The sequence below is a fragment of the Equus asinus genome, chromosome 2 (assembly GCF_041296235.1).
Source record: "Equus asinus isolate D_3611 breed Donkey chromosome 2, EquAss-T2T_v2, whole genome shotgun sequence".
Lineage (NCBI taxonomy): Eukaryota > Metazoa > Chordata > Mammalia > Perissodactyla > Equidae > Equus > Equus asinus.
This window is the reverse complement of record NC_091791.1, coordinates 134,676,912-134,694,952: the sequence shown is the minus strand read 5'-3', so window position 1 is coordinate 134,694,952 and position 18,041 is coordinate 134,676,912. Positions and strand designations below refer to the sequence as shown.

General features: G+C 39.4%; 1 protein-coding gene across 2 annotated transcripts in view; it reads left to right on the top strand.

The window, feature by feature from the left end:
* The window catches only part of ZNF609 (zinc finger protein 609), a 204,249-nt gene that overhangs the window by 146,355 nt on the left and 39,853 nt on the right, over positions 1-18,041 (top strand). For both annotated transcript variants that reach the window (XM_044764729.2, XM_044764727.2), the window contains one exon: positions 311-536. In XM_044764729.2, the coding sequence (XP_044620664.1) occupies positions 311-536 (226 nt within the window). The remainder of the gene's footprint in view (positions 1-310; positions 537-18,041) is intronic.

Here is an 18,041-nt window from a genome sequence, read left to right as displayed (position 1 = left end):
GCCCTGATTCTCTTTCAATAGAGATTTTTAAATGACACAAGATTGTTTTATACACTTTTAGCCAAGCACTGTTTATGAGGAAGATCGTTAATAAGAAATAGAACTCCTCCTAGCACAGGGTGCACTCATCTACACCACTAGATTTGTAGTGGTATCATGAGCTATAACTTGAAAGGAAGGACCAAAGTCTTATATTTGGAGCCCTCCACACTCTGGCAGGAAAGGGTGTAGGACTAGATTAAATACAGGGAAGATATTTCCTCTAAGTGTTCTCCCTGCAACTCAGCCACTACTTTCTCTTCCCCCACAGATGGAGTCCCCTGTCTCCACGCCAGCAGTGCTGCCACTGCACCTTTTGGTGCCAGTGGTCAGTAATGACATCTCGTCCCCCTGTGAGCAGATCATGGTTCGTACCCGATCAGTTGGGGTCAACACATGTGATGTGGCTCTTGCCACAGAGCCCGAGTGCCTGGGGCCCTGTGAACCTGGGACAAGTGTCAACCTCGAGGGCATCGTGTGGCAGGAAACAGAAGATGGTAAGTGCTATGTTTGCTTTCCCATCCCTTCTCAAACTGCTTTTGCCAACACGGGCTTATTGTTGTAAATAATACCAGATATTTATTAGGAGTCTCAAATGACCATAGTCTGATGGTGTTACCTACCCAGAGGATTACAGCAAACTTACTAATAAAATCATCCAGCTTCTAGAGATTGTCAATTTTTTAAATTAATTAACTCCCCTTCATAGATATTCAACAGTGTTGGTCCTGGTACTTAAGCAGTCAATTGATAGGTGCTGACCAGGTAATTCAGACTGTGTCTATACTCTCTGTAACCCTCTCTCAGTTATAGAGAATTTGAATATAAATGAACTTCGGTGTCAGTCTTGAAGAGAAAAAGTAATAGAAAGGCAACTATGGGAGTCAAGGAAATGGAAAACAGTCACTCTTAAATTGATTTAGTGTTGGCTCGTTGCATATGCAGCTCTTGCCTTTTTTAACACCTGGAGGTGAAGCCAGTGCCTTCCCACTGGTTGCCGCATTGCCCAGCCACACACACCACTTCATATATCTGTCACTTAGTACAGATTTTATAGGCCTACACAACAGGGAAATGTTTACATGGTGTTGTTTTCAGGCACCCACTAAGCAGTTGGCTCCACTATAGGGTGCTACTGCCCAAGGCTACCATCCAGACTTCTTGTATATTCCATTTGCCCCTGAGAACAGAATCTCTTCTGTTTTAGAAGTTCATAAACCTGAAAAAATAGAATAGTCATGCAACGGGATTTAACCAGATATTTCAAATTCCTTCATATCGTCTGTGGCAATATGATTTCAGCACATACATTCTTTTTATCAAGAATCCAAGTCCTTGTCAAAGTATGGGTGGTTAGAGAGGCTGCGCCCGTCAGGTCTCTGCATCAACAACCAGACTTTAAAAGCATCCCCACCCTGAGGAGTTAAGAGGCCCAAAGGAGCACAGCTCATTATCTCTGATTATCATAAGCTGTCTTGTCAATCTGCCTCTGGAAATTCAGGCATTTCATTCTTGTCATTCTCATAAAAGTCTGTTCCTCTGAATATTTTGTTGTGATTCAGTATTTATTTAAAGTCTGCCATGCACTAAGCAATGATGTGACACAGGTTAAGAATTTTGTGTTCTTGGCTTTGTTGTCAATAGCAATGTAGTAAAGCTTCAGCTTTCAGAATAACGTTGTTGTGAGGTTTTATTGTGTGCCTGAGACAATAATGAAAAAAAGAATCGTATTGTGCTAGAAACTGAAGCAGAGACAGTGGAAAGAGAGGTTGGCCCTGGAGTTTGACTCTGGATATGTGTATACAGTATACAATCTTGAAATCACAAGTGGCTATCTCTGATTTTTAAAATGTCATCTGCCTATAGCCAAACATTTGAACAGCCAGAGTCTCTTGGAATGACAGACATATCCAGACCACAGCTCTCTGCCACCAGGCAACCTTCAGGCCCTACTGCCTCAATATATTGAAGATAGAAGACATCAATTTCCTGCTTATTTTTTCTACCTATCTTTATGACGGTGACTTTTCTCCAAAGGCAAGATGCATTTCGTGCATGTGAACCTGATGAAAACTTTCTAAGAGAGAGAGGCTAACCCTTGCACTCTCCTGAGAACAATGGATACCTTTTTATCTGAGGATCCCTATTCTCCCTCCCTGCCAAGGGGATGCTAGCAAAATTTTTTTGTAAATTATTTGCTCTGAAAGGCTCTCTGGTTATCACTAGCAGCCTATTACCAAGTTCCCCTGTTATACACTTTTATTGCACCCTGTACTTTATTTCATAGCACTCATTACAATTTGCAATTTTGTATATAATTGTATTTTCTATTAATGTCTCTCTTCCACTGTTTTAGAAGTTCTCTGTGCTCAGGGACTCCGTTTTGCTCATCCTTGTATCCCCATCTCTTAATACCTGGCACCTATGATGGGCCCTCAGAAATAGTTATTTGAGGGGCCAGCCCCGTGGCTGAACAGTTAAGTTCATGGGCTCCACTATGGTGGCCTGGGGTTTGCCAGTTTGGATCCTGGGTGCAGACCTACACGTGACTCATCAAGCTGTGCTGTGGTGGCATCCCACATAGAAGAACTAGAATGACTTACAGCTAGGATATAGGACTATGGTACTGGGGCTTTAGGGAGAATGAAAAAATATATATTTATTTGAATGAATGAATGCATCTATGTCATTGTCATTTCTGGATCTAAGTTAATATATATCTAATAGATACCATAATATTGTTTGAACTTAGAAATCGTGTCAAATACTTTCCAAAATTCTATACCTTCTCTGAAACTCAAAATAAATACTACTTTCACCAGGTTTGAGATCACTCTCATTTATTTAAATCTGTAAGATTTTCAGTTCTCCTACTTTTAATGCCATATTTCCTCCCACTTACAGTATTGTGTTTCAGGGCTTAGTAACTCCTTTCTCTTTCTTTCAACCCAAGGGAAAGGGAACTGTTCTGCAATTATATTCTCTACTTTTCTTTGGTCTCTGGCCATCCCAGAGGGCATTCACCTGAGCTGTTGGTTGGCAAAGGTCTGAATTGGGATAAGAGTTGGTTCACATTTCTTTTCATCTTCAGGTAGCAGAGATTTCCTACAAAGATCATTCTCTGCAGATCTATAAGATCTAGTGTACTGAGTCCTTCCTCAAGTTAATAATAAGAACTATATACAGATACTTTAAAAAAATCCTTCTAAGCTTTTTGTCTCCTACCTGACTCTCTGTACTTCTGTCTGTCTCTTTGCCCAGCAAACTACTATCTTCAAACAGAAAAACCCTTACAGTTTAGAGAGAAGCTGTGAATGCTTGGCCTCTGAGGGGAATGAGGGACCCTGAGGTCCATTTAGAACTGAGCCACCTTGCCGAGAACAAGTGTAGGGGTCATGACCTCAATTCTTCCTGATTTCTTTGCTTACCTGTCCTGCAGTGTTGCTCCTTTCTTCCCTATCTCTCACTGTACACCTTGCCTTGGAGGCATTTTTAAGTCCCTGCAGATCCCATCTCTTTTTAGGCTGTTCATAATTCAGCCAGCACTGCAAAAATCCTCCTCGACTAAGCTCAACCTTAGAACTATTAAGAGGACCCAATTGTAACCTGGAATGTTTTCCTTGGCTTTTTTGAGACTTTTTCTTAGCACTTATGCAGAGGTCTGATTCTACCTGATACCACTTTGTGCTTCTTCACTTCAAATCAAATAACAGGTCCCAAGTCTATTCCTGGTTCACAAGATTTATCTTAACCCAGGGTCCTGGAAACAATGAATAAGAAGTCTTAAGGTAGACCATATTCTTTGGCTGAGGCAAAATTGCTTACAGGCTTCTATGGTGTTTTACAGAAAGGCAAGGCTGACTTTAGATAAGAATTCCAGGAGGTGCTATCAGTTTTTCTTTTTAGACCACAGCACTAAGTGGAAGGCCATCAGCAGTGATGTATTTTACTTTGGCAGATATGCTTTCTGGAAGAATTTGTGGTATAGTGGAAAGAACACTGGGGTGGAAATCAGGAGACTTTCCTTTGTATGTCTGCCACTTATCATTGTGACCCTGAGCAAGTTCCTTAACTTCTTTGGGCTTTAGTTACCTCATCTCTTAAGTAGAGTTGAACTAAGTGACCAGTAAGGACTAGCTTTTAAGTTATAAGAATCTATGACTGGGGCCAGCCCAGTGCCACAGTGGTTAAGTGCACATGTTCTGCTTCAGCGGCCCAGGGTTTGCCGGTTCGGATCCTGGGTGAGGACATGGCACCACTTGGCAAGCCATGCTGTGGTAGGCATCCCACATAGAAAGTAGAGGAAGATGGGCACGGATGTTAGCTCAGGGCTAATCTTCCTCAAAAAAAAAAAAAAAAAGAATCTATGACTTAAACATTGGAATTAGCTGAATATGGCATCTTGAAAAGGAATGGTTTCATATACCAATCATGGAAATGAAAACTGAAAAATATTAACACCAATGATGAAATTTCATTATACACTTGTTATATATAGATTTGTTTCATTAGAAAAATGAAACTTACTTACCTTGCTGGTCTCAAATTCAGCAAATCTCCACCTCCCATTTTTCAACTCCTGATCCTAGACCGACAAGTGGAAGAATTCACAAAACCCAGCTGTTTTTGATGCAAGTATATGCTAGCTGACGTAAACTGAGCTTGCAATACTACTAAGCGATCCCTTGATCTCCTTGTTACATTCACAGTCCCCAATGCTTACTTCATTCTCAAGATTCATTAACCCAATTCATTCTTTCTTCATGCTCTTAAACTAAGCTAAGATCAAAGCTACCCACCTAAATCCCCCAAGCTTCCCTCCTCTCTTTCTTAAAACATATTTTTATTATCCTATTTCTTTTTTCCTTCCTTATTCTGAAGATTCTTTGAGACTTTATACCATGAATTTTATCTTTTTTCTTTATCTTCATTTTTTCCTCTTCTATTTAAAGTCTTTCTCTCTGCAACACTTTCTTACAGTGAAAGTAAGAAAGTTTCCTCATCCTTGCTACCCCTTTGAACTGACCTCTCCCCTTTTCTTCACTACTTGCTATTGCTGTTTCCTATTGCTCTTTTTACCTTCCCAGTATCATATAACATCTTGCCATCAGATTTCTTCTGCCACAATTTGACTGAAACACTTCTCATATCACACGTTGAGAAGTTCTACTATTTCTTTATTCTTGAAACTGTCCTCTCCTGTCTTTGTCATACTGCACTTCCCTAAATCTCCTCATTTCTCTTTCTCACTGGTTATTTACTTTATTTTGTGTCACTCCCTCTTCCTCCTTGTATTCATTAGGTCAGAAATTCCTGATGGGTTTTAGGATGCTGAAATACTGGTCAGTTCTGTCCTGTTGTCTTCTAGCTGGGAGCTGTGGCAGTTGGTGCCCCACTCCCTTTCTCCCAGACAAGCAGCCTTATCCACAGTAAATTTTTCATTTACTATATGTGCCATAATGGGTAAAATTGAGGAAACATTGAGTTAAGAATGAGATTTGGCTGCAAGCAACCTAAGATGAAGTAATAATGATTTATTCTGAGTATTATGAAGGTAGGCAGCCTAGAGCTGGTGTGATGGCTTCACAAAGTAACCAATGTTCCAGGCTCCTTAAAGTTACTTCTTTATTGCAAAATTGCTAATGTAACTCTAGCCATCATATTTGCTTTCCAGGCTTGAAAAGGAAGGTGCCTCCCACCCAGTCCATTTCCCTTTGACAAGCTTTCCCAGAAGCCATACCCTAAGACTTATGCCTACATCTCCTTGGCTACCCCTTTTGCCAGAAAGGCAAGGAAATGTAGCTTTTTAGCTGGATACATTGCTTCCCCACACAAAATAGAGGCTCCTGCTAAGAAAGAAAGGGAAGCAATTAGAAGACTCTGCCCCTCTTCCCTGCATAGCCCTCCTACATCATAACTCCCAAAAATTACTTCAGCAGCCTTCTTTAGTAAATACAGTCTTACATATTCATGGATTCAGCTGTTTCTCTTGTATGGACAATCCCAAAACTTTTATCTCTAGACTTGACCTTTTGCCTAATTCCGTTTCATACTGCTGACTTGAACATTACCAGAAACTGATTTCTTAAGTTCAAAACATCTGAAAAATAATAAACTTGTTTCTCCTAAAATTTTGCTTCTCTTTTCTTCTTCTCTATTTCTCTTCATTAGACCTACCTTCGTCACGTACTTTACCATCCTACCAGTTTTCTAGGCTCCAACCTCCCTAGGTATCTCTTACTCTTCATTCTTCATCCCTTTGTATAGCTTTTTAATATGAGCCTATGGGCCATACAAAAACAGGTCATGTTTTCTAATCGTTGAAAAAAATGATCAAAACTAGAATATTGTGAGATGTGAAAATTATATGAAATCCAAATTTCATTGTCCATATGTAAAGTTTTATTGGAACATAGCCATACTCATTTCACATATTTTCAGCCACTTTTGTGCTAAAGTGGCAGAGTATTGCAGCAGAGACCATATGGCCTGCAAAGTGAAAAATATTCTATCTGGTCTTTTACTGAAAAAGTTTACAAACCCCTGGTCTCATGCATTAGATCTAATACATTGAAAATCCCATCAGACAACTTTTAAAAAATTTTCCCTTTCAGTCATCATATATACTTTCAAGAACTCAAGAGAATAGTTTATTATATTTGCCCAGATACTTTACATTTCTATTGTTCTTCCTTCATTCTTGATATTCCTGGAGGCCCTCTGTTTCCCTTTTGTCTGAAGAATCTCCTTTAGTAATTCTTTTAGAGCAGGTTCATTTGACTATTAATTCTCTGAGAATGTATTTATTTTACCTTTATTCCTAAAAGATCTTTTTTCTGAATGCAGAAATCTAGGTTTACATTTCTTTTCTTTCAGAACTTTAAAAATATTCCATTTCCTTTTAGTCTCTATGGTTTCTGAAAAATACACAGCCACTTAAATTCTTATTCCTCTATAAGTTATATGTCATTTTCCTCTGCTTGCCTTCAAAGTTTTTGATTACAATGTATGATGTGTCTGACATGGATTTTTTTTTGGTTTCTCCTCTTTGGGGGTGCACTTAGCTTTTTGAATCTATAAATTTGTCTTTTTTTCAAATTTTGGGAGTCTTTGGCAATGACTTTTTAAACATTTTTTCTGTGCCATCATCTTTTCTCCTCTCCTTCTAGGACTACAATGACATAAATATAAGCTCGTTCTTATTTGTTTTCACTTAGAATTCCTATGTGTCTTTTCTCCTTTGTTAGACTATAAGATGGCTAAGGCCAGGAATTGCATTTCATATATCATTTTATTTCCCCAAGGACTAGTTTAGTCTTTACACAAAAAGTAAAATAGTCAGTAAATGTTTGACTAATAAAATTGACTGTGCCTTGTACCCATGTGTTTCAGGCAGGTAGGTAAAAATTGTAATTTTTAGTAATCTGTCTTGGGTTCATTTGCTATGTATTGACTAAAAATAATGAGGGGTTTTGTAATGTACTTACTTTTTTTTTTTTAAAGATTGGCACCTGAAGCTAACAACTGTTGCCAATCTCCTTTTTTTTCCTTCTTCTTTTTTTCTTCTGTTTTTCCCCAAGTCCCCCCGGTACATAGTTGTATATGTATAAGTATGTATATACATATATGTATATGTATATGGTTGTGGGTCCTTCTAGTTGTGGCCAGTGGGAGGCCACCTCAGCATGGCTTGATGAGCGGTGCCATGTCCACACCCAGGATCCAAACCAGCAAAACCCTGGGCCGCTGAAGCAGAGTGCGCGAACTTAACCACTCGGTCACAGGGCCAGCCCCTTTGCTTTCTTTTTTAACAGTGGCTTCCACCACCAGTCTTTTGAAATAATAAAAGTCAGAGATAGAACGTTCAGATATTTTCAAAGGAAATGATTTGAAGTTATACTCTGAGGAATTTTAGCTTTGGAGGAACCTCAGAAGCAGTCATAAGAGTGAAAGGTGTTGAGTGGGCAGGCCCCAGCCCCTGCCTCTGCTACCCCACCAGATGCATCTCAGAGCAGTTCTACTTTTGGGTGATTTATATGTTAGGCTCCTTTGTAAAACTATATTTGAAGAGGATTCTGCAGCTAAAAAAAGTTGTGATAGTCATTTATCTAGGTTCACCCTCCCACTCCATGTGAAAATCCCTCTTATAACATCTCTGAAATTAGTCTGGTCTTCTCTTACGAGAATATCAGAAAGACAGAAGTTGTAGTACTATAATAAGACCATGTTTTTGAAGCTGAAGTGAGTGCACCTCCCTTGTATGCCAGAGGATATGAAAAGCTATATGATAAGCTTGGCCTATCTTCTGAAGCTAAATTCTAGCTTTTTGATTTGGTGGGGAGGAGGAAGTTTTCGGTTTTTGTTTTTGTTAAAAGTTTTGTCATATACACGGACAAGCAAACATAGAAAAGCTATCATGCCCATCTCCACATCAGGGTATATATTTTTATTCCAACAACTAGGAGTGTCTGCAGCTGTTTGAGAAGAACTGTTTCAAGGAATATGAGTGACTTAAAGGCATCGTAGTACAGAACAAATATCTGAACTAGAGTCAGGAGAGTTGGATTCTAGAACAGATTGTACCTTTAGCTAGCTATATGATCTTGGGTCTCTTAACTTCTCCTGGCCTTCAACTTCTAATTCCTGGGACTTGGGCTAGATCTGCACTGTCCAGTGGAACTTTTTATGATGGAAATATGCTGTCCAAAATGATTATCTAGTCACATGTCATGTTGAGGACCTGAAATGTGGCATATGGCATTGAGGAACTAAATTTTAAATTTTATTTAAGTTGAAATTGTCACAGGTAGCTAGTAGTTTACCATAATGGACAGCATTGGGGCTATGTTATCTTTAAATTATGTATACTCTAATAAAAGTGTGCATACAATCTGAAATGGAAAGAAGAGTAATTGTGTGGGAGGATGAAGAGGGTGAATAAATAGCTGACATCTACAGATCCAAGCTGACTTCTGTGTACTCTGGCTCCTGTTACCTGGGAGAACATTTGGCTGTGCTTCAAACTCTGTGGTTGAGCCCTGTGCTTTGGTCTGTGGGTTGCAGTTTTCTCATTATCAGAGTAATAGGCAGTGGTTTTGCTTAGCAGGAAGTTAGTTTGCCTGTGGTAGCTCCGCTGAGAACCTGCCTCAGTGGTTCTTCCTCCTCATCTGATTGCAGATCCTGGCTGTGAGTCTTTATCCTTCTCACTAAAAGGAAAGGGCTGTCCGTTAATCTTCTTTCTTGGAAATAGTGACCTTGATAGTTACCTTTGGTTTATTCTTTGTGATTTCTGATGTAGGCAAGTATGTGTGTGAACCATGAAATATCTCATTTTAGATATTTAGACTGGAAAGTTAAGATGGTTCTCAGCTACTGGTTTGTCTCTTTTCTTGGCCATTATTAACACTCCTTCACCTTCAGGCTTGCCTCAGGCAGCACTTACCTGGAAAGAGATGGTTCACAGTGACCAAGCTTTCTCCACTGCCTAGCCAGTTGCTTACTAGCCTGACTCCTGCAGAAACAGCTCTACCAATAGCACAGTCATAAAGAGCCTAGCAGCCGTTATCTGGCACCACAAATCTTCATAGCAACAGACCACCACATGGCAACAGCAGCCACACAAAGGAAACATTAGGGAAATCAATATGTACTTACTTTCTCCCATCCCTCCCCCACCCAAAACAACAGCCAACCCATTTTTCCCACCTAGCAGCTTACTCCCAGGGGATGCTTAGGGCAGTTACATGTTTATATCCCCTTGTGGATTATGTTATCTGTCTACTGTCATATATTTAAATCCTGAAGCCCTAAGGAAAAATTTCAGTTACAGACGTTTTTGAGTTTCATTTTGCAAATTGCAAAATAAACTAATCTCCAGGGGAGAGAGATGTCCTTTTGTGCCCTCTCACCCAGCTTGTTCCTCCCCACCGGGAGAGCACAGTCAGGCAGTACAGTTGGCCAGGCTGCAGGCTTCCCAGTATACAGTAAGCTTGTTTCAAATGAGGTTCTTTTGATATTTCAGTAACAGAACACTCTCAGATAGGCTCAGAGACAGACCTATTTTGTTACTGATGCCATCTTTTAACAAATAATTTATTTCCTGGTACTTATGTATGAACCCAGGTAAGTGATACCTAGGCAATAAATCTAGTTCTGTATAAACTGAGGCTAATCACTAGCCCCAGCTTTGGCATATGATTCCAAGGAGGGAAGCCCCCTTTGAGAGCCTTGGTGTTTTCTTGCCTTATTGATAAGGGCATTTAACTGGTCTGGGCCTTAGTTTCCTCATTTGTAAAATGAGGACATTGGACTGCGTATCTCTGTGGTCCTTCCAGCTCTGACACAATTCTGTGATCACCTGTGTGGAACAGAAAAGGGAATTGTTAATCATTGGTTGTGGCAAGATCTGCTGGAAGATGTTGTTGAACCCTCTGGTCTCAGTGCTTACACTGCTAAAAGCAGGTCCTGGCCCTGCACTGGTTGATAAAGCTGCTTTAACAACGATGGGCAGAAGCTATTAACAGACTTGGCAACTAGCCTTTTCTCCCACAGCAGTAGTTTCAACCAGTTCAGGCAGAGCTTTGCTCCCAGGTCGCTGCTGTTGCCTCTTAATGATACCAGTGAGAACTAACTCTCTCTCTCTCTCTCTCTCTTCTCTGTCTCTCTGTCTCTGACTACTCTATGAAACAAGGAGCTGTTCTCCACCTCTTCTGATACTTCATTATCCCATATCCCTCAGGCTTTACAGAACAAAGAAATCATAGGGCATCAACTTTGTAATTTAGGCAGCTGGAGACAATTTCCCCAGGATAGAGTGGGTAGGTAGCTGATTCCCCCTGGCATGAAGAAGCGTTGCTAAATGGCCTTGTGTTTTCTCTGCCAGGCTTGGGCTTTGTTAGGCCCATTCAGGCTTCTCTGTATTTTAGTTAAATTATAGTGACAGACCAGGCCCATGTACTTTTAGAGAGGTAGGGGTTAGGAAAAAATGGAAAGCATATCATTTATAGGCCCTGCTACTTGGTAATTGCTCAAGGAATTTTTGTTTAATCCACTATCCCTGTGCTTACTTCTGCCAGATCCTTTATTTCTCTTAGTTGCTGCCTTCATGGCCTTCTCCATAGCAACAAGCTCTATGACAAAAAGACTACAGTGAGACATTGAGTAGTTCCCCCTCCCATGAGTAGTACTCTATTTTCTCTTTAGGATGTCTAAAAAAAAGACTAAAAGACTGCTATCAATTACTTTTCTACCCTCATTGAACTCATAATCAAATGAAACTTTTAACTCTGAACTAATTCAGTGAATAACCTGCCTTCTTCTTCTTTGACTCTGATTATCCCCATCTTTTGAAAATTTTCCGGCACTTGAAATACTGTGCCTCTTTCCATTTACCAGCTCTCCTCTGCTTTTCAGCCTTTAGCTTGCTCCTTAGAATTATTATACTATAAAAAAATCTCCTGCAATCAAGTATCAGTATGGAGAAAGAACGGATGAAGAAAGTGGAACCACTCCCCCAACCCCCACCCTGTGTGCTGTTTGCGTTAGATACTAGACTGGTCTGCTGCAGGGTTTAGGTTGGGCAGACTGCCTCAAGTATAGAACTAGCCTGCATCTCAGCTGATCTTGGTACAGATCTATAGAAGTCATAAACCCAAAGGTTTTGTTTTTATTTTTATATTAATAGGTCTTATTGAACAATAATATGAATATGTGCAGAAATCATAAGCATGCAGGTAATTGAATTTTCGAAATGAACACATTTTGTGGTAACAGCAACTAGATGAAAGAATACAGTATTACTAGAAAACCAGAAGCCCCTTCATACCTCTCTTCCAATAACTAACCCCGCCTACAGAAAATCAATTCTGACTGCTAACATCATAGATTAGTGTTAACCATTTTGAACGTTATATAAATAAAATCATTTCAGTATGTACTTTTTTATGTCTAGCTGTTCAACTTTGTGCCAGTGAAATTCATTCATGTTGCAAGTAGCTATACTTTGTTTATTCTCATTATTTTAAAGTATTTCATTATGTGAATATAATGCTACATATTCAGTTATTGATGGGCATTTGGGTTGTTTGCAGTTTAGGACTATTGTGAAAAATGCCTACTTGAGAACCACTGACCTAGACTGTGATCTCCTTGGCTAGCAGCAGTAATTCGCTGAGGTTTGTTAAGGTAAAATCTGACTGATTTAATCAATGCCAGTCTGCTTTTGGGTCTGTGTTAGTTTCCTAAAGCTGATGTAACAAAGTACCAAAAACTGGGTGGCTTAAAACATGAAATATTGTGTCACAGTTCTGGAGGCTAGAAGTCAGAAATCAAGGGTTTGGCAAGACTGTGCTTTCTCTGATGGTTTGAGGAGAGAATTCTTTGCCTCTTCTGGCTTCTGATGTTTGCCAGCAAACCTTGGCATCCCTTGCTTTGCAGACCACTCCAGTCACTTGGCTGTCTTTTCCCTGTGTGCCTTCACATCTTCTTCCCTCTGTGTGTCTGTGACGGTGTCCAATTTCCCCTTTCTATTAGGACACCAGTCATATTGGATTAGAGCCCACTTAAATGACCTCGTTTTAACTTGATTGCCTCTATGAGACCCTGTTTCCAAATAAGATCGCATTCTGAGGTACTGGGGCTTAGGACTTCAGTATATCTTTTCAAAGAGACACAATTCAACCTGTAACAGAGGCCATCGAAAACTTCAGAATAATTATTGTCACAAGTTAGAGGAGGGAAATCTAGAACTGTACACAATAATGAGAAGCATTCCTTCCCAAAGCCAGTCTGGGCAAAAGAGCATCCACTATCTGATCCCAACTGTTCCTCTTTCTACATTACAGTTCCCCTTTCCTTGGCACTGAGAGCAACTGTGGTGCAGTTCTGCTCTGTTAACAAACCCTGGAAATGCCAAGTGGAGGTTACCAGAAAGAAAAAGAGGCTTTAGCAGTTAGCTGTCTCTCTCAGCCTCCAGCTGAAAACGGCTGCAAGGAAAGGTGCTTCATACAGCCCAGTCGTTAGCCATGTTCTTATCCTGGTTTTTCCTGCCAGGTCATAAAGCTGTAAAACTGGACAAGCGTGATTCCTTCTCAACCCCAGGAAATTATTTCCTCAAAGCTGTCCCGTTGAGATGATACATCCTTCTTATTTCCAGTGGTTTTCAGACAGAGACTCCAGCTGGACAGCCAAAGGCATGATGACCTCTACTGAGCCAACACCCACTATGGGTACAGTGTGTGGTTACCTCAGCAAGAGGAAAGGGAGGATGTGCAATTTAAGAGTGGGGTGAACCAGACTTTGTTGCACTTAAGCAAAGTTGCCTTGGTGCAGGAACCTGTAGGTGGGAAAAGGAACTGTATCAGATGTTTGGCGTCCCTCCCCAGCTTCCTGGTCCCCACAGTCTGGAGGTAGAGTGGTTTACATTTGCTATTCCAGTTTAGCCTTACATCTCTACCCTATACCAGGTCTTTTCCTGCTTATAGTTTTAGCATTAAGAGATCTACCTAAACCACTCCCCAAACTGGTCCTTGCTTGATATTGGTTTCAGCCGGCTCTCTATTATACATTTGCCTGAAATTCTGTGGAGAGAAAATACCATGGTCATGTGAAAATGGTTCCAAGATGATAGGTGTTATCTTTGTGCTTTCTTTGGCTCATTCAGCCCCAAAAGATCCCAGAAATAGGGGCTTAGGATTTTTGTTTCCTGTCAATCCCAGAACAGAAGGCAGGAAAATTTTATGACACCACTTTCTATAGCAATGGTTCCCAGATTTTGCTGCATATTAGAATGTGGAGGCAGGGATATAAAAAATCCTGATGCCCAGGTCTCATGCAGTTAAATTAAATCAGAATATCTGTAGGTGGGAGCCAGGTGTCAGTATTTTTAACGATCTCCTCATGCATCCAAAGTGCAGCAAACTTTGGGAATCACTGCTCCATATGCATCAAACATTTCTGCAGAAGACTTTATCCTAAATTGCTTTATTGGATAATCTCAGAGATTTATACTTAGAATGTTAATAAAGGGCTCCTGGGAAGTATAGATTCTCTTTGAAAGTATCCTCTCTAAAGGGAATAATAACCACATTTCTGCCTTTGGGTTTCTGGTTTTGGAAGACATGACTCGATCCTTCTTTACAGTCAAATTCATAACTTGTGGATGAATGGATTGCCAGGGTAAGTGAGATAAAAAACCAGAAGATGTTGCTGTTAAGCTGATTTGAGGTTCTGCCTGCATGAAGTTTGGTAGGACATAAGAATTTACGGCATAGCAAAGCATTCTCTCTAATAATTTTCACTGCAGTAGACAGATTTGCAACTAGAGTTCTCCCTGAAATATGGCACTCTTTACCAAAGTTCCTGATATTACTACATGGCAAACCTATAAAAAAATAATGGTTTTCAGATAACAACTGATTTAGGAAAAAAACCTTAGCTAGTAGGTGAACCACAGATGGTCCTAATTTTCCCTGGTCTTTTCATTTCTGAGGGCTACTCACCCTTGTGAATTTCTGATTATATTCACCTTTTCCCTATATCTCTGGTTTGAACTTTTGTCCTGGAAGAAACAGTGCTCAGAAATTTGCATAATCTCTAATTGCATGGCAAGATTAAATATTAGACAATAATATACCAGAGATCAGCTTTGGGAAGTAAACAATTCCTACATTCGCCCAGCTGGGGCCTCCAAAGAGATAGTGGTACCCAGAGTTCCAAACCAGCCTTCCTCCTCTCTCAGTTCTAGCCAATTTCCTGCACTATACTGCTCCAGGCCAAGATATAGCTATGCTTACAGGTTTCCGGAAACTGTGACTTACTTACTTTTGTATGATCTCTTCCTCCACCCTTTTCTCTAAAGAGGACTAGAACACCTGAAACTTAGTATTGACCAGGAGTTGAGATATTTGTTACAGATGCACACTCTTCCTTCTTGCCCTTGCTCCTAACATCAGTAGACAGACATGTCTGTCATTCTCCTTTAGAAAGAAATTGGAACTACACAAAGCCCTTTAACATGCTCTTGATCATTTAGTGGTGGCTAAAAGGACCTTTGGCTCATATAAGAGGTTTAGGAAAAGTAAAGAGGACTTTACCAGGAAAGCAAAGAGCACAGCTGAAGGCGTATTCAACTTCTAAAGAACAGGACTAAATTGAACAACAATTTGGCACCAGGGTAAATAGTGTCAGTGACAACTATTAGTGTTTATTAATAACCACTCCCCTTAGCACTGGACACTAGGCTTAGCACTTTTTATTTCTCTAACCAAGCTAGGGAAATACAGCTTCCAAGGGAATCTTTTTTTAAGATGACAAGCTTTTTAAAAAAGAAGAACAAAGAAAAAGAAACAGGGGTCTTTTAAAAATAACAGATGATAGACCTGGTATTTACATAGCCAGGAATAAATCCCTTTACCAGAGCTTCTGCCTTGAGACAGGAGTCTTAGGGGTCAGTTGTAAATTGCATAGAATGTATAAAATGGTTTGATACCAAAGGGCTGTTGCTAAGTCTACTAATTTTCAAGTCCAAAGTGGACACTCTGCAAATGATCTGATATGCCATCTGTAGTTGGTGGGCAAAATTGGTAAGCTCTTGATCCAGTGGGTAGCTTTGTTTTCGTTATAAGAGTTGATAAATTGAAAGTTGGAAGTAGAGAAGCTTTCATGTGTGTCTTTGGACCAGGAGATTCTTTACTAGGTCCTGTTCTAGTAAAAGGAGGAATGTGGGTGCTTAAAACAGTCTTTGTTTTAAGCTGTGTTATACTGTGTTTTGAATTCAGAATAAGAGACAATAAACTATATCACCTCCTCCACTTTCTACCCTACTACCAGCAACTATTTTTTTCTCTGAAGGTTTTTAAACATCACCTTTTTTTATTGATTTAAAAAGTAATACCTGGGGGGGCTGGCCCCGTGGCCGAGTGGTTAAGTTCGCGCGCTCCACTGCAGGCAGCCCAGTGTTTCGTTGGTTTGAATCCTGGGTGCGGACATGGCACTGCTCATCAAACCACGCTGAGGCAGCGTCCCACATGCCACAACTAGAAGGACCCACAACGAAGAATATACAACTATGTACCAGGGGGCTTTGGGGAGAAAAAGGAAAAAATAAAATCTTTTAAAAAAATAAAAATAAAAAGTAATACCTGGTTTCTTGGATACGACACCAAAAGCACAGGAAACAAAAGAAAAAATAGATAAATTGGACTTCATCAAAATTTAAAACCTTTGTTCATCAAAAGATGCTATCAAGAGAATGAAAAAGACAACTCACAGAATGGGAGAAAATATTTGCACATCATATATCTGATTAGGGATTAATATGTAAAATATGGAAAGAACTCCTACAAGTCAACAACAAAGAAACCAAACAACCCAATTCAAAACTGAGCAAAGGACTTCGGTAGACATTTTGCAAAGAAGATGTACAAATGACCAATAAGCGCATGAAAAGATGCTCAGTATCATTAATCATAAGGGAAAAGTCAAACCAAAACCACAATGAGATACCACTTCACACCTACTAGGATAGCTATAATAAAGAAAATGGAAAATAACAAATATTGGAGAGGATGTAGGGAAATTAAAAGCCTTGTAGATCACAGATGAGAATGTAAAATATTGCAGCCATTGTGGAAAACAGTTTGTCGGTTACTCAAAAAGTTAAACATAAGATTAACGTACGATCTAGCAATTCCACTCCTAGGTATATATCCCAAAGAATTGAAAACAGGTGTTCAAACAAAACTTGTGCACGAATATTCATAGCAACATTATTCACAATAGCCAAAAGATGGAAACAATGAATGGATAAACAAAATGTAGTTTATACTTACAATGGAATATTATTCAGCAATAAAAAGAATGAAATTTTGATCCATGCTACGATGTGGATAAACCTTGAAAACATTATGCTAAGTGGAATAAGCCAGACACAAAAGAACAAATATTGTATGATTCCACTTATATGCAATATCTAGGATAGGCAAAATTTATAGACAGAAAGTAGAATAGAGTTACTAGGAGCTAGAGGGCAGAGGGAGTAGTGAATTATTGCTTAATGGTTACAGAGTTTCTGTTTCAGGTGATGAGAAAGTTTTGCAAATAAATAGTTGTCATGGTTCCAAAAAAGAAGTAAGTAACAGCTTTTTATTGTTGAAAATTTGAGAAGCAAAAAGAAATCATAAATCACAAAAGAGAAAATCCTAAATCACCCAGAGATAAATACTGTTACGATTGTTTTGTATTATACATACGTTTTGGTGGTTTTGTTTTAAACAAATTGGGACCCTTCTCTGTATATTTGTAATCTTCTTTGTCTGTCAAGGAATATATCATGAACATTCTCCTATAACATTAAATGGTTTCCTATAACATTTTATTTAACCACACGTTTTTACATGTTAAGAATGTATGATGATTGATTTAGTTAAGTTATATCCTGCTTTTTGTGTGACTTAAAAAAAGATACTTCTGAAATATTCCAGCTCTTCAAGAACTAAGCTTTGTTTCTCCTATTATCAATAAAATAATCACAGACTATGTGTTTCATAATAATCTTGCAGCTTTGGACTTTTGAATTTCTGTCCTCTACTCCTCCTGTTTCTCTCCTCTTGCTGCCTTTTACTTACTTTGACATTCTCTTTTTGCTTCTTGCCTCTTCTGCTCTATGTATCTTTCGTCTGTTCTGTGTATGTATAAATACAGCTTTACTGCTGCTTCTATTTCTTTTCTGGAAGAGAGAGGTCAAATAGAAAATCAATAACCTGCTTCTCAGCCAAAAATAAACCTACAAATGTTGATGTCTTTCACTCTAGTCCGCAATTTTATTCTCAAGCGCAGTACATGGACCATTTAGTGTTTTACACCTGCAAATGTGAGCTGCTGAGAGCCAAAAAAAGTGTATCCTCATCTTGTGAGACAGCATAGTCAAAAATACAGGCTTTAGTTTGGAGTCAAACTGATTTGGATCCTGGCTTTGCATCTTATTTAGCTTTGGTAGCATTGGG